Source organism: Equus caballus, chromosome 24, assembly GCF_041296265.1.
Source record: "Equus caballus isolate H_3958 breed thoroughbred chromosome 24, TB-T2T, whole genome shotgun sequence".
Taxonomy (NCBI): Eukaryota; Metazoa; Chordata; class Mammalia; order Perissodactyla; family Equidae; genus Equus; species Equus caballus.
The window spans coordinates 33,447,296-33,471,095 of NC_091707.1; the positions used below are offsets into that span (position 1 = coordinate 33,447,296).

The following is a 23,800-nucleotide window of genomic DNA, read 5'->3' on the forward strand; positions in this document are numbered from 1 at the left end:
TTAACACCTTCTATTTTTAAAAATTGGAATTTATGACACGTGTCAAACCCAGAAAGCATTTGATACATATTGTTTAATGGCTGACCAAACCAAATCAGACTTCTAGGGCTGATCAAGCAAAATCTTTATTGCTTGTATGAGTTTGCTAGGGCTGCCGTAACACAAAATACCACCGACTGGGTGGCTTCCACAACAGAAATTTATTTTGTCAGTTCTGGAGGCTGGAAGTCTGAGGTCAAGATGTCAACATGGTTGATTTCTTCTGAGGCCTCTCTCCTTGGCTTGTACATGACTGTCTTTTCCCTCTGTGTTTACATGTTCTTTCCACTGTGCACACACGTGTCTCTGTCCAAATTTCCTTTTTATAAGGACATTGGGGCATTCTGGATTAGAGCCATCCTAATGGCCTCATTTAAACTTAATTATCTCTTTAAAGGCCCTATTCCCAAATACAGTCACATTCTGAGGTACCTAGGATTAGCACTTCAACATATGAATTTTGGGGGGTCATAATTTAGCCCATAACATTGCTTTATGTGAATTCCTTACCCAGAGGAAAGGAGTGACAGCAGAAACTCCAGAAAACTAAAAGTAATTAGCCCAAAACATCATTTGAACAGCTAACAAATTGAATTTGAGCTATTTGTTCTTATTAGGTGTGCAATTTCCTGAAGAAAAACTTTACGGAAACCATTTAAAGAAATGATTCAAAGTAACCACTTTTTCTTTCAGACCTCTTTAAATTACCTTACAATTCTCTTCCCACAGATGTTTACTGAGTAAATACCTCTTCTTTTGCCCAAAATGAAGTTCACCAAAGATAAAGATAGGCTTTAATGTGTTTTTATTGATTAGAACTGTGTACACTTGAATCCTTGCATCATATAATATACAGTAGCAAGCAAATAACTGGTGCTAAAATAACTTACTGACAAATTCTAATACTGAGCACAGAATAGTTCTATCTCTATTAACAATAAAAAACAAAACCACAAGTTTATCTTGGGAAATTTAAATTCAGGCTATTATTTCACAATTTGGAAATCTGAGTAATCCAACTTTAAGATGACTTTCTCATTGCTGAAGCTTGCTCTGTCGATGTGCGATTTGGGACTTCCTTTTGTCTCAAGCCATTCTTGCATATGACGCACTTTGGAGATGGGACCTTGCACCTGTCCTTGCACTGTGCCCTCGTCAGTGTTCTGGACCCAGCCTACCAATCCCAGCTTTTTACCCTCAGTCTAAGGGAAAGAAAAAGACAAGAGAGAGAAATCCAGTGATATTGAACAAAACAAAGTGAAACTACAATCTCTTGCCAGAATCTTGGCCTAGAATCAAGCCACTGAAACTAATTTGATATTGTCCAGAACAGTCAAAACAGAACCACAGCAGGGAGAATCTCATTGCTGATGTTAACATGAAGTGTTGGTCAGTTAACTCCATTTCCTTCTTCCACCCTATAAAACCCAGGCACTAGAATTTTTTACTGTGTAGTCAATTTGGTTAAGTACTAAAGACTTAAGACCAAATCAAATGCTTTCAAAATCATTCCCTAAGGCTGACTGTTATTAGGACACTGGGCTGTATCTTGCTTATTTTTCCTTCTCCTAATCAAGAATCTATTAGGTATATTAAATAGAAAAAGCATGAAGTTATCTGATCCTTCCCTTTGTCTTTAACCAGGGCCACACCTAAACAAATCCAGATGAATAAGTGTCCTTTGTATCTTTAAAGATCATTAGAGAGTATTTCACAATTTCCTGGGTAACTCATTCCATTGTTCTCACTATAGAGAAACTATCTAATCCAAGGTATTCATGTTGCATCCAAGGCCCACTTTCTGTCATCCTCCTACAGAAGGAAAAAGCAGCTGGTGATCAGCCTCTGTACATCCAAGTTTCAGGAGACTACATAACTATTAGGCTTTCACTTGCCTTTCTTCTCTTCTGTCTAAATAACCACAGTGACTTTTAAAAAGTCGAATAAGACCATCTAATCATTGTAGTTGCTCTTTTCTTAGCCTTTCCAATGTTCTTTCCTTTAAGTCATTAAACTGTAGAATGACTGAAAATTTGGGAAAGGTAGCAATGTTTTAGAGGTAATTTTATCTTTGTAAAATTTCCAAGTAAGGATAGTATAAAGTTATTGATTGTTAAAGTAATCTATCTAAATAGAAAGGGTTGGATTACAAAAGAAAATTGGAGTTAACATGACTGCATGCCCAAATGCAGGAGTAGTGACCTAGTAAATGTGGGAAATTGCTGGAGTTGGTCAAATAAAATGTTACGCACAGCAAAACCATGTTTGCTGAAGAACTGACACATCCATCAAATCAGTTACGTTCAAAGCAAAGACATGTTTGGCTAATGAACAAAAGACACTTCAGTCAAATAAGTAACAGTTTAAAGGATACAGAGGAAGTTAAGGAATGAAGAAAAGTAGGAGATACCTAAAGCATGTATTAAGTGCTGAAGATGGTGGCATAAAAAAGGAATGCAGGGAACGGATTTTGGAAGACTCCACATCCAAATGACTTTGTATAACAACCGCACTCTTCTGCTTCAAGTTAGCCTGGGGGAGGTTGGCTAGCCCAGGTTCTTAATTACCTTATATGGCAACTAGCTATAAGAATGATTGTGCAGATTTTGGGGCAGGAGGTTCTAACAGTCAAAAAAATCTTTAAATTGCAATGTGATTTATCTGAACTCCCAAGAGTGAGTGAGTTCACTCTGAGTGAGTGAGTTTGACTGGTGTTGAGAATGGGAATTTCCTATGAGTTTTATTTGTGCCCTCAATTCTGAGCTTATTTTTAAAATGATAGCATAATGTTGCTGACTCATGTTCAGTTTTGAGTATCTATCAAAACAAGTCAACAGTGTTTTATCCTAAGATAATGCCAAAAAGCTAATTCTCCCTCATAATGATATTTCTGCTTGGACAGTCGTCTGGAAACATTTGAAGGAACATAATCACCAAATCTAGTCTCAATCTAAAACGCAAGTCCCTCAAATCAATAAATTAGACTTCCATTGTAGGAAACTAGAAAAACAAGAGCCAACCAAACCCAAAACAAGCAGAAAGAAGAAATTAATAAAGATTAGAGCAGGAGTTAATAAAATAGAGAATAGACAAAAAGAGAAAATCAGTGAAACCAAAAGTTGGCTCTTTGAAAAGATGAACAAAATTGTCAAACCTTTCGCTGGACTTATAAAGAACAAAAGAGAGAAGGCTCAAATTACTAAAATCAGAAATGAGGGGCCGGCCCAGTGGCGCAGTAGTTAAGTTCACATGTTCCAGTTCGGCGGCCTGGGGTTCGCTGATTCACATCCCGGGTGTGGACATGGCACCGCTTGGCAAGCCATGCTGTGGTAGGCGTCCCACATATAAAGTAGAGGAAGATGGGCACGGATGTTAGCTCAGGGCCAGTCTTCCTCAGCAAAAAGAGGAGGATTGGGAGCAGATGTTAGCTCAGGGCTAATCTTCCTCAAAAAAAAGAAATGAAAGAGGGGTTATTACCACCAATCTTACAAAAATAAAAAGGATTATAAGGGAATACTATGAACAATTGTATGCCAACAAATTAGATAACTTAGATGAAAAGGGTGGATTTCTAGAAAGACTCAAACTACAGAAACTGAATCAAGAAATAGAAAATCTGAATAGACCTATAAAAAGTAAAGAGATTGAATTAGTAATCAAAAACTTCCCACAAAGAAAAGCTCAGGACTAGATGGTTTTACACGTGAATTCTACCAAATGTTTAAAGAAGAATCCTTCAACAGTCCTTCATGAACTAGACCAAAAAATAGAAGAGGAGGAAACACTTCCCAAATCATTCTGTTAAGCCAGTATTACCCTCATATCAAAACCAAACAAAGACATCACAAGAAAAGTATACACAAATATCCCTTGTGAATACAGGCATACCCTGTTTTATTGCATTTCACTTTATTGTGCTTTGCAGATACTGCATTTTTTGAAAAGACCCTCCACCAGAAAAAGATTATGACTCACTGAAGGCTCAGATGATGGGTAGCATTTTTTAGCAATATTTTTTTAACTAAGGTATCACATTGTTCTGTTAGACATAATGCCACTGCACACTTAATAGACTACGGTATAGTGTAAACATAACTTTTGTTTTTCTTTTAATTTGTGTTTCTTTTTTGGTGAGGAAGATTGGCCCTGAGCTAATAGCTGTTACCAATCTTCCTCTTTTTTTTCCTTCCCCAAAGCCCCAGGACATAGGTGCATATCCTAGTTGTAAGTCCTTCTATGTGGGATGCTGCCACAGCATGGCTTGATGAGTGGTACATAGGTCCACGCCCAGGATCCGAACCAGCGAACCCTGAGCTGCCAAAGCAGAGCGCATGAACTTAACCACTCAGCCACGGGGCCAGCCCTTAACATAACTTTTATATGCACTGGAAAACAAAAATATTCAAGTGACTCGCTTTATTGTGATATTCACTTTATTATGGTGGTCTGGAACCCAAACCCTCAATATCTCCAAGGTATACCTGTACTGATGCAAAACTCAACCAGATGTAAGCAAACCAAATCTAGCAATATACAAAGATTATACACCGTGAAAAATTGGAATTTATCACAGGAATGAAAGGTTGGTTCAACATACAAAAACAGTATACCATATTAATAAATAAAATGGAATGTAATATATCATATTAATAAATAAAACAGAAGCCAGATGATCATCTCAATAGGTGAAGAAAAACCATTTGACAAACTCCAACATCTTTAATGATAAAAACACTCAAACTAGGAACAGGAGAGAACTTCCTTCACCTGATAAAAGGTGTACAGAGTTCATTGACCTCCCAGCCTTCCAAGGACACTGGGCCTGGGCCCTACGTGAAGGAATGTGTCTGGGCTTGGGGCCAAAGATGGCCACTTCAGCCCTGACTCTAAGGAACAAGTTACAAAGAATATCTCCTGCGTCATGTTCCTTGTCTGGGCTGGCCACCCCGATGGACACCTGACTGCAGTTTAAAAACATCCCATCTGTGGGAACAAAAAGGTAGAAACAACTCATCCGTGGGAACAAGAAGAAATAACTCAAAGTATCCAAATGTCTAAAACCCTAAGTCAGAACCCAGAGAAACCTTAGGATAAAAGGGAGTCACAGACATAGAACAATTGGGAGTCTCACTGAGGAAAATGCCTCAGACCTGGACAATCGGCACTCCCACCCGACATACAAACTATTGGGACTTCCTCGGCTGATTGTGGTGTGGATGTTGTAAGTACCGATTTGTTGTTCCCCTTTATCCCTGCTCCTCGTTATGTTTCCCTTTATCAATAACCTTTGATTGCTTAAACAACCAAGTAGCCTTGGTGGTCAACCTGTCATTCCTTGCCCTCTGAGGCTGCGGGCAACAAAAGGCATCTGTGAAAAACCCACAACTAACATCATACCTAATGGTGAAAGACTGAAAGCTTTCCCCGTAGGGTCAGGAACAAGACAAGGATATCTGTTCTCGCCACTTCTACTGAATATTATACTGAAGGTTCTAGCCAGGGCAGGGAAAAAGAAATAAAAAGCACTCAGAGTGCAAAGGAAGAAGTAAAACTACCTCTACTCACTGACGGCATATCTTGTATACAGAAAAATCCTAAGCAATATACACACAGACGCAGACACACACACACTCACAAACTAGAACTAATAAGTTCACAAGGTTGCAGGATACAAAGATCAATATGCAAAAATTAATTGTATTTCTGTACATTAGCAACGAACAATCAAAAATGAAATTAAGAAAACAACTCCATTTATAATAGCATCAAAAATAATAAAATTCTTAGGAATAAATGTAACAAAAGAAGTATAAGACTTACATATGGTAAACTATAAAATATTTTTGAAATAAATTAAAGACCTAAATAAATGGAAAGACAGCCCATGTTCAGGGATTGGAAGATTTAATATTGTTAATATGACAATACTCCCTAAACGGATCTACAGATTCTACAGAGTCTCTATCAAAAGTCCAGGTGCCTTCTTTGCAGCAGTTAACATTGATCCTAAACTTCACATGGAAACATATAGGACCCAGGATAGCTGAAAATAATCTTGGAAAGGAAGAACAAAGCTGAAGGACTCACACATCCCAATTTCAAAATTTACTACAAAGCTACAGTAATCAATACAGTTTGGTACTGGCCTGCGGACAGACATACAGATCAACTGGAGTCCATAAATAAACCCTTACATTTATGGCCAATTGATTTTTGACAAGGGTGTCATGACAATTCAATGGGAAAAATAGTCTTTTTAACAAATAGTGCCGGAACAACTGGATATCCACACGCAAACGAACAAAGTTGGACCTCCTACCTCACATCACATAAAGATTTAACTCAAACTGGATCAAAGACCTAAAGCTAAGAGCTTAAACTATAAAAATCTTAGAAGAAACTTTTAGCAGAAAACATAGGTGTGAACCTTCATGACCTTGGATTAGGCAAAGGGTTCTTAGATATAACACTACAAGCACAAGCAACAAAAGAAAAAACAGATAAATTAGACTTCATCAATATTAAAAAACTTCTGTGCTTCAAAATTTTCATCAAGAAAGTGAAAAGAAAACCTGCAGAATAGGAGAAATATTTGAAAATCATATAAGTGATAAGGGACTAGTAGCCAGAATGTATAAAAATTCTTACAATTTAACAATAAGACAACTCAATTAAAAAATGGGCAAAGGATTTGAATAGACATTTCTCCAAAGAAGATATACAATATCTTCTTTCATGTGCCAATAAGCACATGAAAAGATGTTCAACATAATTAGTCATTAGGAGAAGGCAAACAAAACCACATTGCGGATATATACATACACTGGACTATTATTCAGCCTTAAAAAGGAAGGAAATTTGGACACATGCTACAACATGGATGGTCTTTAAGGATATTATGCTAGTGAAATAAGCCAGGCACAAAAGGACAAACACTGTAGGCTTCCACTTATATGAGGCACCTAGAGTAGACAAATTCATAGAGACAGAAAGTAGAATGGTGGCTGCCAGGGGCCGGGGGGGAGGGGGGAATTAGGAGTTATTGTTTAACGGGTACAGAGCTTCAGTTTTGCAAGATGAAGAGTTCTGTGAATGGATGGTGGTGATGGTAGCACAACAGTGTGAAGATACTGAAGGTCAATGAACTACATATTTAAAAATGGTTAAAATGGCAAATTTCACATTATGTATATTTTACCACAAGTTTTTAAAAAAGTAGGTTATATAGCTTCCAAATATTTGGGGATTTTCCAGTTATCTTCCTGTTATTGATTTGTAGTTTACTCCCATTATGGTTGGTGAACATGCTTTGTATGACTTAAATACTTTTAAATTCATTGATACCTCAAAACAAAACAAAACAACAAAAAAACACTTCACACCCACTAGGATGGCTATAATAAAAAAGACAAGGGGCCTGCCGGGTGACGTAGTGGTTAAATTCACACACTCAGCTTCGGCGGCCCAGGGTTTGCAGGTTCAGATCCCAGGCAGCCCTAGCACTGCTCATCACGCATGCTGTGGCGGCAGCCCACATAAAACAGAGGAGGACTGGCACAGATGTTAGCTCAGGGCCAACCTTCCTCACACACAAAAAAGACAGACGATAACAATTGTTAGCAAGGATGTGGAGAAGTTGGAATTCTCACATATTGCTTACGAGAATGTAAAATGTACAGCTGCTTTGGAAAATAGTTTGGCACTTCCTCAAAAAGTTATACATGGGAGTTACCACGTGACCCAACAATCTACTCCTAGGTATATATACAAGAGGGAATTGAAAAAAAGGCTTACACGAAAACAAGTACATAAATGTTCACAGCATCATTTTTTATAATTGCCAAAAGGTAGAAACCACCTAAATGTCCATCAATTGACGAATAGGTATATAAAATGTGATATATCCATACAATGGAATATCATTCAGCCATAAAAAGGAATGAAGTACTGACATATGCTACAATGTGAATACACTTTGAAAACATGTTAAGCGAGAGAAGCCAAACACAAAAGGCCACATATTATATGAGTCTATTTACATTAAATGTCCAGAACCGGCAAACCCATAGAGACAGAAGTGAAGTTAGTGGTTGCCAGGGGCTAGTGGGATAAGGGGTGAGTGCTAATGGGTATGAAGTTTCTTTCTGGGGTGATGAAATATTCTGGAATTAGTGCACAACATGGTAAATATATTAAAAGCCACTGAATTATACACTTTAAAAGGGTGAATTTTGTGGGATGTGAATTATATTACAACTTAAAAAAAGTCTCTTTGAGTATTCCCATCACTCATTCTAGGAGTGATGGAATTTAACTAAGAGGTTAGATGATATCAATATGCATAGACTGTAGCAAAATAAAACAACTGTTAAAATGAACATACATATTTAAATGATTGTAAGTAGTCAAGAGTAAGGTACAAGTCTAATTAAGTGGGGAAAAGATGGCATTTTCCTTGTCAATATTTGTTTTTCTGCATTCTTTTATTCTCTCTTTAAATTAGGGGTGAGCCTTCAGTAAAGAAAGATGGGCTAGACTACCATCTGGTCCTTTTCCCTCAACAACTTTAATTAATCTTCAAAGTTGTCACCTCCATTTACTAAATCACGGTAACTTACCCTGCATAACTGGTAGCAAAGCAACTGCAACACAGCTCTTGCCATGACTTTCAGTAATTCCTTTTTTCAACAGGCACTTCATATATGAGTATGAAACAGGAGGAAATGATTTGCAAGTAATTGGAAAAAGAGGTAGTGACATTTAACATGCATATTTCAAAGATTCAGATTTGGATTTAAATACCACAGTCCCAGGAATGTGACACTTGGAAAGCTCTGCAGTCTCAACTCATTATCTTTGAGGTTCAGATACATTGGGAAGGCAATACCCTGATATCCCCCTATTGAAGACAGAAGAGAAATTGAGATTTCAGTTGTGTGTGCATGAGGCTGTCAATAGTTTGTTCACCCCCTCAACTACTCCCTATGACTCTAATGGGAATACCAGACTCCACGTTCAGTGTTACCATTACTTATCGTGGAATGAAGTATCTTCATTAGAAAAGCTTCACCTGGAAAAGGTAAATTGTTCTTTCAAAGCCAAACTGAGTAAAAAGGAATTAAGTAGAGGAATGGGGGAAGGAATGGGGGAAAGAGGTCTGAAGAAAAGGCAGCAGCCACAGAGGAAGCAATCACACAAATTACACAAATGTCATGAGTTCATCTAAATGCCATCTCCTCCATCAAGGTCAGCCCTCTATTCCCCTTCGGAAGAGAGAAGCTCGTTAATACGTGTCTAGGTACCCGGGTACCATTGTTAGAAAAGATCAGTAACAACAGCCAACGAATCTTCCATTTACATTTTTTGACCCACTGCAAAGCATTTTCATACCCACTGCTCCACAAAGCACCTCTTTGCCATGCAGCTACCAAACAGCCAGCTTCTGCCGGGGCACATTTGTCAGGAACATGTCTCTTATTCCCACGCTCAGAACCTAGGTTTGTCCCCAAAGCCTGCAGGCCACATACCTGAGTGTACTTGCGGAAAAACACCCCTTGCACCTTCCCAAAAATTTCATAGTCCACTGATATCAGGGTGCCCCCTTCTGCCATGCTCACGTTCAAACCTGTCAGGGACGAGGAAAGCAGAAAAGTAAAGGGCTGCTGATCCTATTCCAAGACCCCCAACCCTGAGGCAGAAAGCGCCACACCCACACTTCTCCATCCTTAACCTCTGCGACCTCTCCCTGACCTTAAGGTGCCCGATCTTCACAGTACTCAAGCGGATACGTGTAAGCGCGGTGTGTGAAGTAACAGAGGACACCCGAGCAAGGAGGCTTCGGGCCTCTTTGGGGGAATTACCTGCTTATCCAGTCACCTCCCTATACCCATCGCCGCTTCTGCTCCCTCTCCATCCCTAGCCCCTCTCCATCCGTACCTCTTCCCAGGGACCTGGCTTCCCTGCGGCCGCCCGAATCCCCTTCTCCTAACATTTCAGGGCTAACCGAACTGATGAGGACGCCCTAGGGCCGCGTCCCAGGCTCACCCTCCTCGTCCTCCTCTTAGGCGATCGGCGCTCCCCTGGCGACCACCACGCCAAACGGTTCCTTCGGTCGCGTAACCGCCGCGCCCGGAAGTTTAGGGCGCAGCTCCTCCTTCGCTGCCTCTCATGCCCATCACCTCCTCAGACCAATCAGAGACGGCGCTCTGGGCCCAGAGCCCGCCCAGAGGGTGGGATTTCGGGACGCGGTCGTGTGCGAGCGCGAGCGAGCCTCGAGTTGGGGATCTGTCCACGGTCTCGACTCGGCTTCTACAGACCGAGCCCTCACCCCACCTCGGTCGCTAAGCTAAACCCCTTTCTCGTTTACTCGTGGGGAGAAAGATATGGACGAAGAAGCACTTGAGATAAATTCAGTCATTCAATAAATATTTACTGAGACCCTCGTGTGCCAGGCACAGTTCTAGGTGGTCGACATACATTCGTGAACAAGAAGGATCCCTGGCCTGGAGGAGCCTACATTCTGGAGACGGGAGACAGACGATAAACATTAAACATCTCAAACAAGAAAACTGGACAGGACACCTACAACCTTTCGGCAGTGACTTTTTCTTTTAGTTCTCCAAATTTTGGGTGATGCCCAAGTCTGGAATGGGTAGCAAGGGAGATGTGTGTACAGGAGGTCCCAGTGGAGGTTACCGTTCCTTCAGTGCTTCTGGAAGCTGCCCACCAGAGTCCACCTTACTAAGAAAACCCCAAATAATGCTTATCTCAATCAATCACGTGCACAAGCGAAATAACCCAAGGCTTCAGAATCACAAATGAATCAGTCAATCTAAGCCATATGACCAAACTGCACAAATTCTTTCGGGAAAATGGAATTGTCAAGGGAAGTTGTGGGTGTGGATTTTTAAAAGTAGGGTTGCCTTGCAGGCATTGAATCCAGCTACCCTTACGATTAAGGATGTGTATGAAGGAAAACTGCGGTGTGTACTGCTCCTCTTTGGAGGGCTTGTATACGTTACATCCCCTCATTAGACTCCAGATGTGAATATGCTAGGTTGGCAGACTTGACAAGGTGCGATGGATTTGCAATGGAAGCCACGGAGATGCATCATTCCACTAATTTCCCACTACTAAGTGAGGCTATAGATCCTGGAGAATCATATAACCTTAGTGCTGGTGTCAGGTGGCGGGCCCGGCGGGTGGGAAGCTAGATTGAATATCATGCTTGGCAATATTTGAAAATAAAGCTAAACAGAGTACCCAGCTGACGTTATTTTTTTTCTCTAAAATTCATTTTTTTAAAAACTAGTTTCTTGGAAGTCTAACATTGTATAAATTCATTCATAAGTGGAAGATAAATAAAAACATAGATACAGAGATTAGATTAGTGGTTATCAGAAGGGAATTGGGGAGAGCAAAAGGGGTAATAGGGCGCATGTGTATGGTGATGGATGGTAATTAGTCTTTGGGTGCTGAACGTGATGCAGTCTACACAGAAATCGAAATATAATGAGGTACACCTGACATTTGTATAATGTTATAAACCAATGTTACCTCAATAAATAAAATTTTTAAAAAACCCCCAAAACAAAAAACTACTTTTTCAGGCTGGCCCCGTGGCTGAGTGGTTAAGTTTGCGCACTCTGCTTCAGCGGCCCAGGGTTTCACCGGTTCAGATCCTGGGCACAGACATGGCACCGCTCATGAAGCCATGTTGAGGTGGCGTCCCACATGCCACAACTAGAAGGACCTACAACCAAAAATATACAACTATGTACCAGGGGGCTTTGGGGAGAAAAAGAAAAAATAAAATCTTTGAAAAAACTAGTTTTTCCATAGAATTAAAAACCTATTGAGTGTCTATTATGTATGGGACACTGTAGGATTACAAAGATGAAAGATATATAACTTTTGTCCTCAAAGAGTTTTTTATTTAGTGTAAGGGAAAAATATGCATGGAAATAATGGCAATACTATGCACAACATGCTAACTTAATTCCATGAATACCCATTGAGAGCTCATCATGAACCAGCACCGTGCTATAACAAGGACAGGAAATATTATGAGAGCACAAAGGAACAAAGAGATTCATTCTGACTGGGAAGACTGGAAAAGCATTCTTGGAGGAAACAGCATATTATCCAAGGTTACACAACCACAACCAGTAAGTGACGGAGCTGGGATTTACTTCTAAGCAGTCTAAATACAGAGCCCACTCCGGTAAATGCTATGCTCTACCACCAGTACGTGGAGCTTGCAGTGAAGCAGTGCCACTGAGGTAAGAAAGTGGAAGTAGTCAGGTATGGCTAGCCCAGGGGTTCTCAACCCTGGCCACACACTAGGACCTCGGGGGAAGCTTTTAAAAATACTGATACCCAGGTCTCACCCCTATAAATTGCTTTCCATGTAATCCTAAAGCACAGCCACGGTTGAGATCCACCAGGCTAGCTGCTGGGGAGGCAGGGCTGGAAAGGTAGGCAAGAACTAATCTGGCAGGTTGAAATACCATGTTAAATTATATGTTTCAACTCTATTCTGTAGGTAAAGAAGAGGCCACTGGGTAGGAGAACGACAGGTTCAGAAGTATTTAGGATAATTCTTCTGGCAGAAGCATGAAGGATGGGCTTGGGAAGCAGATGTTGAAGGCAAGAACAGTGGTTAGGATTGTGATGCCAACCCAATGAGAAGTGAGGAAGAACTCTCCTAGGGCAGCAGAAACGTAAAGGAAGGGTCATGTATGAGAGACACTGCGGAGTAAATTCAACAGAGCCTGCTGACTGATTAGAGGGAAGGAGTGACAAAGAGGGAGCAGTGGAGATGACTGATGCTTTCAGCATGGGAGGGAACACTGGAGAAGAAGTGGATTGGGGAAATCGAGAGATAATCATGAGTTTCTTTTCTTTCATACTGAGTTTGAGTTCCCTGAGGAACATTCATGCGGAGGTGCTAAATGGGCAGTTGGAAATTTGAGCCTGTAACTAAGGAGAGAGCCAAGCTGGATATCATTTATACATAGATGAGACCTGAAATTTCATCATTTGGTTGAATCATCGAGAAACAGAATGCCTGAAACTGCAGATACAAGAGAAATAAGAGGGCTATGGAGAACCTAACTTTGCGGGGGGGCAGGTGAGGAAAAGACTTTATAAATGCCAGAGACCTGGAAGAAGATGGAGCAAGGACATGAAAACAGGAACCAAGAAATCACAGAAGCAAGTGAGAAGAGTTCCAAGAGAGTGAAAAATCAATAATGGCAAATGAGGCTGAAGAAATAGCAGCTTTGTCTTTGGTCACTGGAAGGTCATTGGTAGCCCTGCAGTTAAATAAAGTGGAAAGGATGGAAGCCAGACCACAATGGACTGGACAATGAGGGGGAGATGAGGAGGTGGGGACAGCAAATGTAAAGTTTTCTATTAAGAAGTCTTGTGGTGAAGAGGAGAAATGAATAGGACCCCAACATGAGAGGCAGCAGGTCGAGGAAAACAAGGTTTATTTTGCAGAGGAAATTTAAGCACATTTTAAAACCAAAGAGAATGAGTATGTAGATAGATACAACTTGAAGCTAACAAGATGGAGTGCTAAAGTGACGGAGTCAATTCCTGAAGCGTAATGAAAGGAACTAATTCAAGAGAACTCATGGAAAAAGAAAGACTCTTCTTCCTCAGAAACAAAAAGGAAGGAAGTCAAGATGGAGGGAGACACTCTGGGAAATTCTGCCAGACTGGAGGGGAGCTGAGGGAGCTGATGACAAGGAGGCCCGGTGCTGAGGTAATTGGGACTTTGAGAAGAGTGGGAAATGTCTGGAAATGCATTTACAGAGAAGGCAGCTTAAAGAGTCAACTAGGAAGGAAAACAAGGAATAAAAGGACTGCCCTAGAGGGCCCACCAAGGAATTCCTTTGTAACATGTAAAAGATGTAATATGACATGTTAAAGTATTAACACTGACTACTGCTGTCTATAATTATTTTCCATGTGCATGAATCTTTTGAGTAGTTAGAGGAAAAAAGTAAGCTGTCTGTTCCTAATAGCTTACACAAATGAACTGAAGCATGAAGACAAATAAACTTTCTTCTGATGTTGACAAGTTAGACAGTATCATTTAGTGTTGAAACCAGGTTACACTGATTATTTTCGATCTGGTACTTAACTTTATTATCATTTCATTTGGCTGAGTCATTCTTGGGCCCTAAGAGAGGACGGCCAGAGTTACCACGTGAGAATCAAACATCATATCAAAATAATTTGACTACAAAAACTACCCCGGAAAAATACTGCGTAGCAAAACCTAGCCGAGTTAATAAAATTTGACAGCAAGCTCCAAACTACTGGCGAGGAAACGAACGGAGAGACAGTATATAGCCATACCTGGGGCTCGTACAAAGCAGCCGAGCGTGCTAAGAAAGGCTACCAGCAGGCCCACTCCCGCTAAGCGGGAGGACACCGGAATCCTGCGGCGGAATGACTCGAGGGCACAGGTAGGGGCTCCGGCGTTTGCCAGAGAAAGGTCTGGCAGCATCATTCACAGAAAAATACAAGTTCTTTGATGGAGTCTTAGAAAAGCCTCTCCCTCCCCCTCCCCCGTTCCCAAGGGCGGGCGACACAGCTGCAGAATTGGCGGGATACTAGGTTAAGTGACACTCAGGCTGGCCGCACCGCCTCCCCGGGCAGGTCCCGACCGCGTGAGGACTGCGCCTGCGCGCACCTCCCCCGGGCGGGGGGTGTTCGCTGCCAGAGGCGGGGCTGGGCGCGCACGCGCTCCTGTCTCCAAGCAACGGGAATAACGGAGGCCGGCTGAGAGCGCCTGCGCGGCCATCGGTTAGTGGGTGTCGGGTCGGGAAAACTAGGTCCTATGGTTTTCCCCAGGCAAGAGCGGTCCCCGAGAGCCTCAGGTACGCGGAAGGGCGGGGAGACATGGGGTCAGCACCTCGACCTCCAAAGGGCCCGATGGTCAGAAGAGCGCTTTGTTCCCAAAGCGGACTCCCCATTGGGTGCGCCACTGCTGACCCTCCAGGACAGAACGTGACTTCCGCATTCCGGATCTAAACCCCACGGCGGCCAGGTCAAGTGGCCCCCGCCTCTCAGGTTACAGACCTTTCGCTGTCTGCGCCGCGGGGACTCCTTGGGTGAGGATTTGTGAGCCAGGCACCTGCTGCAGCAGGCCCTGAGCGGCCTCTGTGCTCTTTGGCGTCAAGCACGGTTCCAGCAGGAGGGAAGCCCTGAGAGCTCCTTGTGCCCGTCACTTACCCCCGGGCCGCAGTTTTCTCACCTATAAATGATGCGGCTGGACTCGCAGTTCTAAGGTCCCTAAATACCAGTCGTGTAACTCTAACTGAGCGAACCTCTCAGTTTACGGGTGAAGAAACTGGAGCCATTAAGAGGAAGTTGCTTGTCCTTTGTCACAGGCCTAAAACCTAACTTTCAATCCAGTGGTTCTTTCCACTTACTATGGAATGTACTGTGTATGGTAGGAGCATCACTGTATATGGCAGAGGCTAGTACTGGTATAAAGGAAAGCTAGGCAGCAGGAATACCTGTATCAGAATCGTTTTTCCATCCCCAGGACCTAATAAGCACTCACAGGATAATAAGCACTCACCAAATGCTTATTGAACGAAAGCTTTGGCAGACCCAGCTCCACTGTCCCTAAAGTTTAAGGCAAAATGTGGGTAGGACAAACGTAGAAACAGTTTACTTTAGCAGCCGAGGTGAATCTCAGACAAACTCCTCATATATCTGGTTTAAATCCCTCCCAGACTTCAGTCCAGGCCCTGAATGGCTGGTCTCCAGTTGGCGCCACCTCTGCCTGTGGGCGTTATGCTCCCATATAATAAAACGGAAACTCCAAGGCTCCACCCAGCCGAGCAAGACCCCTATGAAAAAGGTGACTCTCCCCAGCGGTCCTCAATGGGGCACCTGAGGAACAATTTCCAGCAGAAGCTTTGGAGCAACAAAGAGCTGACACTGGATAATCTCTCCACTCACCCCAAGTGGAGCACCTGCACAAAAGTCCGGAGCCACTCCCATCCCCACCGTGCTGGAGTCAGCCAGCAAGATCCAGGAAGCAAGCCCCAGGGCCAAGCAAAGTGTTTGTTTTACTCATCAGGCCCTCAATCCCGGTATTCCGAAGCAAACAACCAGGACTTCATCCCGTTTACAAAGAAGCGAGTTGGAGTAGATCGGGCATACCCACTGAAACCTGTGTTCCATCGGAAGTCTCGTAGTATAGGTGAGGCTGGCACTGATGGGGACCAGGATGTCTCTCCAAGACCCCCTGAGCCAGGAGAGTTTTCATACAGCAGCTTTGGTTCAAGAAACTGGGTGAATTCCTCTGTGGCTGGCACTGTTGCTGCCACGCAGGGGGAGAGGGCGATGGCAAACCTCAACACGACTGCGTGGATGCGGATCCAAAGACTAGAGGCTGCAGGAGAGAACTTACAGGAGGAAATCCGAAGAAAAGAGACCCTCCTGAGGGAAAAGCTGAAGAAGACAGAGGAGGAACTCAGAAGGATCCGGAAGGAAAAGCAACAGGCAGAGGAAAATGAAAGAAGAGAGCTCCAGGGAGAGACACCCCCCAGGAGGAGAGTTAAAGGTAGTAGCAACACCGCATACAAACGTCTCTTCTCCCCAGAGTTCGGGTCTGAGGAGGTCTTCAGTAGAGACAGGGGAGAGGACGAAACTTGGGTATGGTCTCAAGAAAATTCTAGGCCATTCCAGTTCTCTGATTATGGAATACAGAAGCTCAAAAGGGAAAGACTGGTGGCAAGCAATAACAAAATCCGAGAGCAAGTCTCAGGGCCGTTGAGGGAGAAGTTTTCTCAGCCTTCAGAAGTGCCAGGCAGTGCTTTGCAGGGACCCACCAGCAATTCTAGCTTGTCTGGGGCACCAGACTCCTCAGGTTCCAGCTGTCCCACTGAAAAGCCAGAACTCGGCGAGTGCAGCCACTGTGGACGCAAGTTTCTCTTGCTCAGGCTGGAGAGACACTCCAACATCTGCAGCAGGATGCAGGGTTCCAAGAGGAAAGTGTTTGACTCCTCCAGGGCCAGGGCTAAAGGCACTGAACTAGAGCAGTACTTGAACTGGAAGGGATCAGCCTCAATCAAGGTAACAAAGGCCTTAGGGATTTGACTGTGTGTGTAAGGGCCTGTTATATCTGCATCAGTTTTCTTTAGAAAAATTTCATGTGTTTGATAGGGAGAAAGTGAGAATTAACAATTATTGATTACTACTGGGTGCTGGTCACTGTGATGGGAGTTTTTCGTATGATCCTGACCACAACCCTATGAGGATTTCATTGTCTCTTATCAATTCAAAAATTAAGTCTCAGAGAGGTTAACTTGCTTGAGCTAACAAATAGCATTAAATGGCAGAGTCAGCATATAAATCTGGGTCGGAATGACTCCAAAATCTAGACTTAAAAAATATATGTCCTTTTGATTATAAAAGTAATAAACGCTTACTGTAAAAAATTTAAAAGACATGAAAATTATAAAGAAAAAACTATGCATTTCAGCACTCTGAGAGACTTCCTTGCTCTTTGCAATATACTCTGCCACCTCCCCAGACTAAGATCTGTTGCCACTCCTATAACTGTGTCTACTTTTCCAAGATTAGCTCAATTTTGATAGATCTTCTTAGTAAATATGTGAAACACAACTAAGTTTGGAATTCTTTTTCTCCCCATTTAGAATGTAAACACCTAAAAGGTAAAGGACTTTATTTTTGGTTATCTTTCAAAACATCCCTAGCTGCAGAAAAAGTAGGTTGTATAAAGTAAGGATATCAAGACACTTACGTGGTAAGTTTAGGGGAACTTTGTAGGCATGTCTGGACAGTCAGATCTGGAGAAGATTGTCTTGTAAGTCAGTCCACAACCCTGTCAAGGTTATGCCACTTTGTTGTAAAAGGAGTGTTTCTCATAACAAAACCCAAGAGTGGCATACTGACAAACACTTTTCATTTAACTAGTTTTACTGTGTATTAGAAAACTATAACAACATATCAAGCCCTTCATTTCTAGGAATCACGAATTTAAAGAAAATGTTAAGTAATTAATAGTAAGGGGATAAAGTGAAAGTGGTATGCAAATAATCAAACTTTGGGAAATCCTAGACCGGAGGATCTCAAAGGCCCCATCCAGCTGTAATATTCTAGCAAAATGTGAGAGCCTCATTCTGTTTTCATTTCTTTCCAACCCTCCCTCTGCTGCACTAGCACCTCTGATCCTTCAGCACTTTACAGTTTGGGTGTTTTTAATGGGGCCTTTAAAAACTCACATTTATGTGATGGCTGTTAAGAAAAGCAGTTTGCAGATAGAGTGACTTCTTTCAGTACGATTTGGGAGGTCATCACGAGAAAGTCCCTTCCATGTTCAGAGGTAATCTCTCTGACATCCAGTTTCCAATAAGAAGTCAACATTTTGCTCTTACAGATAAGGACATGATCATCAGTTCCTGTTCTTGCCTGTTTTCTTTCTGGTCAACCGAAAAATCCACTGGGGTATTCTCTCTCCCACTATCATGGTTTATTTCTAGCCAGAATATATAGAATCTTTTGTTTCTTAAATTCCCAAATACAGTAGCAGTGAAGCAGAAGAATTGGGTTTCTGAGAGCAGACACCCTAGCTTTGTGGAAACTAGTTTAAGTGGGGAATATGTTGCATTGAGGACACCAAGGCAGAAAGGACCTGGATTGAGATGCCCTTCCCACCTTGGAATGTCCCGAGTCTTATTCCAAAGCTCTGTGCCTTTGGAAGCTGCGTGGTTTGTGCCTCTCTGTCGTTCCCCTCGTGTACTCACAAAAGCATGTGATTTTCCTTGTATCCTTTAATCTTCACATAACTTCCAGCAGACTTGTACCTCTTGTCTCTCTACTAGACCTTAAACATTTGAGCACAGGGACCACATCTCTGTGCTTTGTGATGTGTTTAATGAATAAAATTTCAATACGATGAAAATTAAAGTATAAGTATCATATGGTTGAGGAACTTCCCTCTAATTCAGTCCTTTTAAAGGTTCCTGGATACCATCTCTAACACTCTTAATTCTCTTGCCTTCTTGTCTGTTTCAGAGACTCTCCTGATGCTTCCTTTTCCTTTGATAGCATCTCTTCCTATTATGCATCATTAATGATGTCAGATCACCGAGCAGCTACTTGTCTTCCTTTTTTCTTCTTTTTAAAATTAATTTTCTTTTAATCTAAATTATATTTGAATACATTTTAAAAATCATGTAGTACTAAGTGATCTATAATGCAGATCAGCAGTATCCTGCCTCGTCCCTCTTCAACCCCTAATCCAGCCCCCAGTTCTATAGATGACTATTCTGGTATGTATTTCCATATTTCTACCTAATATGCTTGTTTTCTTGCTTTATTCGTTTTGTACATTATCTGTTGACTTCCTCGTATGGACGCTGTGGGTTAGCTCTTTCACATCCCCTCTCCTAGTGCTTGTCTCCTTCCCTTATCCTTCCTTGTAGTAGAATCACAATTGTGGGTTAAATCAGTAGTTAGCTTTTTCATTATAATGACCATGTAAATTTTGTTCATTGACGAGGGAACAAATTCTGCCCCTGCCCACATGCACCTGGAGTTAATAACTGACTCATGTTTTCGTGCGTTTAGTCCTCCATACCTAATTGTTTTTTTCCTCCTAAATGATCTGTTCAATGCCAGACACCTGTTAATGTCTTTGTAAGTGCTCAGATGCCTCTCATTTCTATCAGTTTGATTTTTTGTTCTGGAAACCTCCCTCGCACCACTCTCTTTCCTCCTGCTCCAGTCTGGACGGGTTATTCTCTGGGGCTGATGCAGATCTGTTGTCTTGGGACCTCTCTCTGCTTCTCTTCTGTGTTGGGTCTCCTGTTTCCACCATCCTGTCTTCTTTTTTCTTACTTTACTTACTTTGGTGAAGAAAGGTGCATGGGAGGCATATTTTTTGTCTTGGAATGAATGAAAATATCTATATAATACCCTTACATTTGATTGATAGTTTGGCCAGTAGGGAATTCTAGGTGGAAAATTAGTTTCTGTTAGAACTTCTAAGGCATTTTCCCACTAGTTTTTAGCATCCGGTGTTACTGTTGAGAAATCTTATGCCATTGTGATTCCTGCTCCATTATATGAAACCTACTTTGTTTTTTCTTTTTCTGATAGTTTACAGGATTCTCTCTTTATTTTGAAATTCTGCAATTTTACAATGATTTTGTTGGATACTTGGTAGGCCATTTTGATCTCAAGAGTAGTGACCTTTAATTCTAGGAATGTTTACTGTGTTATTTAACAATTTTCTCCCTGTGTTTTCTCTTTCTTTTTGCAACTCGTATTGGTCAGGTGTTGGACTTCTGGATTGACTCTAATTTTCTAATCTTTTCTTTTTTACTTTCCATCTTGATCTTTGTTCCCATTCTGAGTAAGTTTCTTGACATTATTTTACATATCTGTTTTAATTTTTGGCTATCACAGTTTTAATTTATAATAGTTCTTTCTGGTTCTCTGGTTCCTTTTCATAGTATATATATTCTTGTTTTGTGGACACAAGCTTTTCTAATACTCCTTTGTTGATATTATGGTTTTTTGTAAAAAAAAAAAGTTTTCTGCTGCTGCCTGCCTTGTTGCTGCTTCTGTGTGTGTGTGTGTGTGTGTGTGTGTGTGTACACGCATGTGCATGTGTTCGTGTACTTGGTCTCTTTCTTTTTAAAGCTTTACTCAAATATCTGGTGATCTTGGGCTGTCCATTCATATTTAAGCTTCAGTGGGGCTTATTGACTAATGGCCTTCATATTAGGGTTATTAAGTAGTGAGCCTTTTAACAGAGGTCCCTCAGGGTCAGCATCTGATGGTTTTTCTCTCGACTGCTCAGTGCATCCAGAAAACCCTAAAAGGGTGCCAGTGTGCTTAGTACTCTGAGCTGAGTGGGAGAAGGAGGCTGACAGTTCCACAATTCATCATGTATACTTGCACTGTATCCCCATTTTCAGCCCCAAGATTAACCCTCTTCTCCACTGTGCCTGGATTTCCTGAGTCTGAAACCTGTCTGGTTCAGTTTCTCCAGAGGAGAAACTCCTGTTCTCCTGTGAAGGTGTGGAAGTGATGGACACTTGGGTGTACAAGGTGGGAGAGGAGCCCTGGGGTCCAACTTGTTTTCAGCCCTGCACTTCTCCCCTTTCCACTACTTGTACTTCCAAGCACTGAACCTCTTAGGGGTTCTGCTGGGAAAAACAGCTTGTCTCTCAGTACCATCCCCCTCTGCAGGCCCTTAGTTTAAGTGCTTAGTTTAAGAGCTCTGGCAAGTCAGCTATCACTGTTGCTCCTTTCCTGTTCTCTTTGACCTTGTGGATTAACATCCTTTTTATTTCCTTACTGTCATTCTAATGGAGACATAAGGAGATGAGATAAATGCCAAGTTGATTGATTAGTCTTCCTTCTACTTACAGGCTGAACCCCCTCGGAAGAGCAGCTGGAGACAGAGGCATGAATCTTTCATCCGTACCCTCCGTCAGGCTCGAGAGGTCCAGCAGGTAATTGCCAAAGGTGGAAACCCCTCAGACTTGCCTCCCATCCTGCCTGCAGAAAATCCAGACTATATCCAGTGTCCTCATTGTAGCCGCCATTTTGCTCCCAAGGTGGCCGAGCGGCACATTCACAAGTGTAAGACCATCAAGAACCGTCCTCCACCTCCAAGGAAGCATTACAGTTGAGGAAACAACAGTGGAAACCTCCTCCCTAGTTCTGAAGGCTCTGCTTCTCTTCAGCAGTAAATAGGAATAGAATAATTTGATGCAAAGCAGTAAGAACTAAAACTTTTACATCTCTGAGGTCCGCCTGCAGAGCTGAAACCAGTGAGGAGAGACCAATTGCTAAGTAGAAGGAGGCAGAAGGAAGCCCCAGCTTCCCACTAAATTACCACCTCAGGCTGGTGTGCCTTATGTTATTGCCCTAAGAACTGATGAGTGAAGGCACAAGAGTAGCGAGCAGGCTACATTAAAGCTCTCTTCTCCTAAGCCTGACTTGTGGTTTATGCTAGTTAAGTGCCTCCGTTTGCTGTGCCTTCTTGCCACTGCCTCTGCGTGTATGTCTGTGGTTCCTGTTAACTCTTCTTGATCTTGCATGAAGTTGGCTCATTAGGATGAGTTGGTGTCAGAGGATCATGGTCACCCAGGTGGTATCTTATAAAAGGTAATATGATTTTGCTGAAAGGAAAATAGAAGTCTGTCCTTAACTTCCCTGGTGCATAGTCCTGGCCAAAAGCCAACAGAAGTACATAAGGTTAGGGCACCAGAGTATCCTAAACCCTCTCTGTGGTGTACTGTGTAATAAAGGGAACCTCATCTTTATGTACTTTACAGGCTAGGGATGGGGGAAAGAACATTATACGCCTAAATGGTTGTTCTTTTCTAATGGATTTCATATGTCAAAAAAAAAAAAAAGGAAGAAACTTGTTTCAGCTATTGCTAGCACTCTCCTTTCAAATCAGGTTGGTTGGATGGCTTTTTAAGTGAGGCAGCAAAATCTGCCATCAAAGCAAGCTCAGACACTCTGGTGTCACATCTTCCTGTGGTTTATATCACAATAAACCAAACTTTGAAGGAAAAGGTGCCAGATCTTTTAAATTTTCTCTGTGCAGAATCATGCCTAATGCAAGTAACCTTTATAATTAGGCCCTCAATAAATGGGTTTTGGGGATTTAAAATTAAATGAATAATAAAATGAGTGAGTCCTAGACTTGTTAAATGGGAGAAGGGATAAGGTAATGCCTGATGGGGGTAATATCAGTTCAGATAGGATGACGCTAGCACAAAAGAGCTGAATACTAGGATTGTTGTCCTGAGAGCATCACTCAAATTGTTAGTTTAAAATAGTGGAGAAAAATCACCCAACCTGACCTGGGCAAATGGGACTGGGCAGACAACAAAACCATATTTTACTAAACAACAAATGGCCACTCACTCTTGTTCCATTTCCTCTGTAGCTTTTGCTGAGTGGCTGGGCTAACAGATCAGACCAATTTGAAATGTGAGTTTAAGGTTTTAGCTGTGAAGCTGCAGGACACTAGGCTGAAAAAAAATTGTATATTTTAAAAACAGCATATATTGAATTGCTTTATGCTCTTCTTAATTGTTGCAAAGAAAAGGAGGTATCACATAATGGGCTTCTGGTTGGCCACTTAAAGAAACCTCACATAGAGACACTGGACATTTAACTCAATACATACATTCCCCAGGCAAGTTTAAAGAGGTACACACTTTGTTTCACACTAATGGTAAAAGCAATAGATGACAAGAATGAGCTGTGGCCAAGGTCCAAAAGTGGTAGCCTGTGGACTGCTTTGCCCCTCATATATGTTTTATTTGGCTGGCACAGCACTAAAAATATAATCTGACATTTAAGAATTGGGATCTCTCTTGAAAAACTGGAAGTTCTGGAAGCACTGGGCCAGCAACCCTACACAGCACCAACTGAGTGAGGTTCAGAATCATCTGCTCCTGCAGATGGGACAGAGCACTCAGACCACAGCCCCAGCTGGCCTGCTTTACTTACTTGCCTTCTCTGCCTGGCCTCCCAGGCACTTGGGTTCGGGATCCCTGGATGATGTTATAAAGGTCACAGATCAGAGCCCTCCAGGGAGAACAAATGTGTGTGGAGGGAGTGCTTTCTATAGACACAGGAAGCTGTTATTCATTCTAATGTTGCTGGAGAAATAAAACAATAGTCAATGCCTTAGTGTTCCCTTTGATTGCAAGATGTTTAGGCCTTGACT

General features: G+C 42.1%; 2 protein-coding genes across 15 annotated transcripts; one reads left to right on the forward strand and one right to left on the reverse strand.

The window, feature by feature from the left end:
* Positions 1-827: 827 nt before the first annotated feature.
* Positions 828-14,744, reverse strand: ACYP1 (acylphosphatase 1). 4 transcript variants are annotated; one of them, XM_001491670.5, is made up of 3 exons: positions 14,410-14,744; positions 9,567-9,664; positions 828-1,241 (listed from the first exon to the last, which is right to left on the reverse strand). In XM_001491670.5, the coding sequence occupies exons 1-3, from the start codon at positions 14,561-14,563 to the stop codon at positions 1,026-1,028; spliced, it is 468 nt and encodes a 155-aa protein (XP_001491720.4). In that variant the 5' UTR covers positions 14,564-14,744; the 3' UTR covers positions 828-1,025. The 4 variants fall into 4 exon arrangements, with proteins under 4 accessions (XP_001491720.4, XP_005605392.2, XP_005605391.2 ...); XM_005605335.4 differs by lacking the exon at positions 14,410-14,744 and adding an exon at positions 10,084-10,221; XM_005605334.4 differs by lacking the exon at positions 14,410-14,744 and adding an exon at positions 9,976-10,165.
* Positions 12,584-22,043, forward strand: ZC2HC1C (zinc finger C2HC-type containing 1C). Of its 11 annotated transcripts, none has more exons than XM_001491724.5 (4): positions 14,759-14,933; positions 15,798-17,145; positions 21,477-21,560; positions 21,666-22,043. In XM_001491724.5, exons 2-4 carry the CDS (start codon positions 15,817-15,819, stop codon positions 21,738-21,740), a joined length of 1,488 nt encoding a protein of 495 aa, XP_001491774.3. In that variant the 5' UTR covers positions 14,759-14,933; positions 15,798-15,816; the 3' UTR covers positions 21,741-22,043. The 11 variants fall into 11 exon arrangements, 10 of the variants coding, with proteins under 10 accessions (XP_070105280.1, XP_005605395.2, XP_001491774.3 ...); XM_070249180.1 differs by having other exon boundaries at positions 14,775-14,859; XR_002803540.2 differs by having other exon boundaries at positions 14,797-14,933; positions 15,798-16,633; positions 21,666-21,680.
* The last annotated feature ends 1,757 nt before the right edge of the window (positions 22,044-23,800 follow it).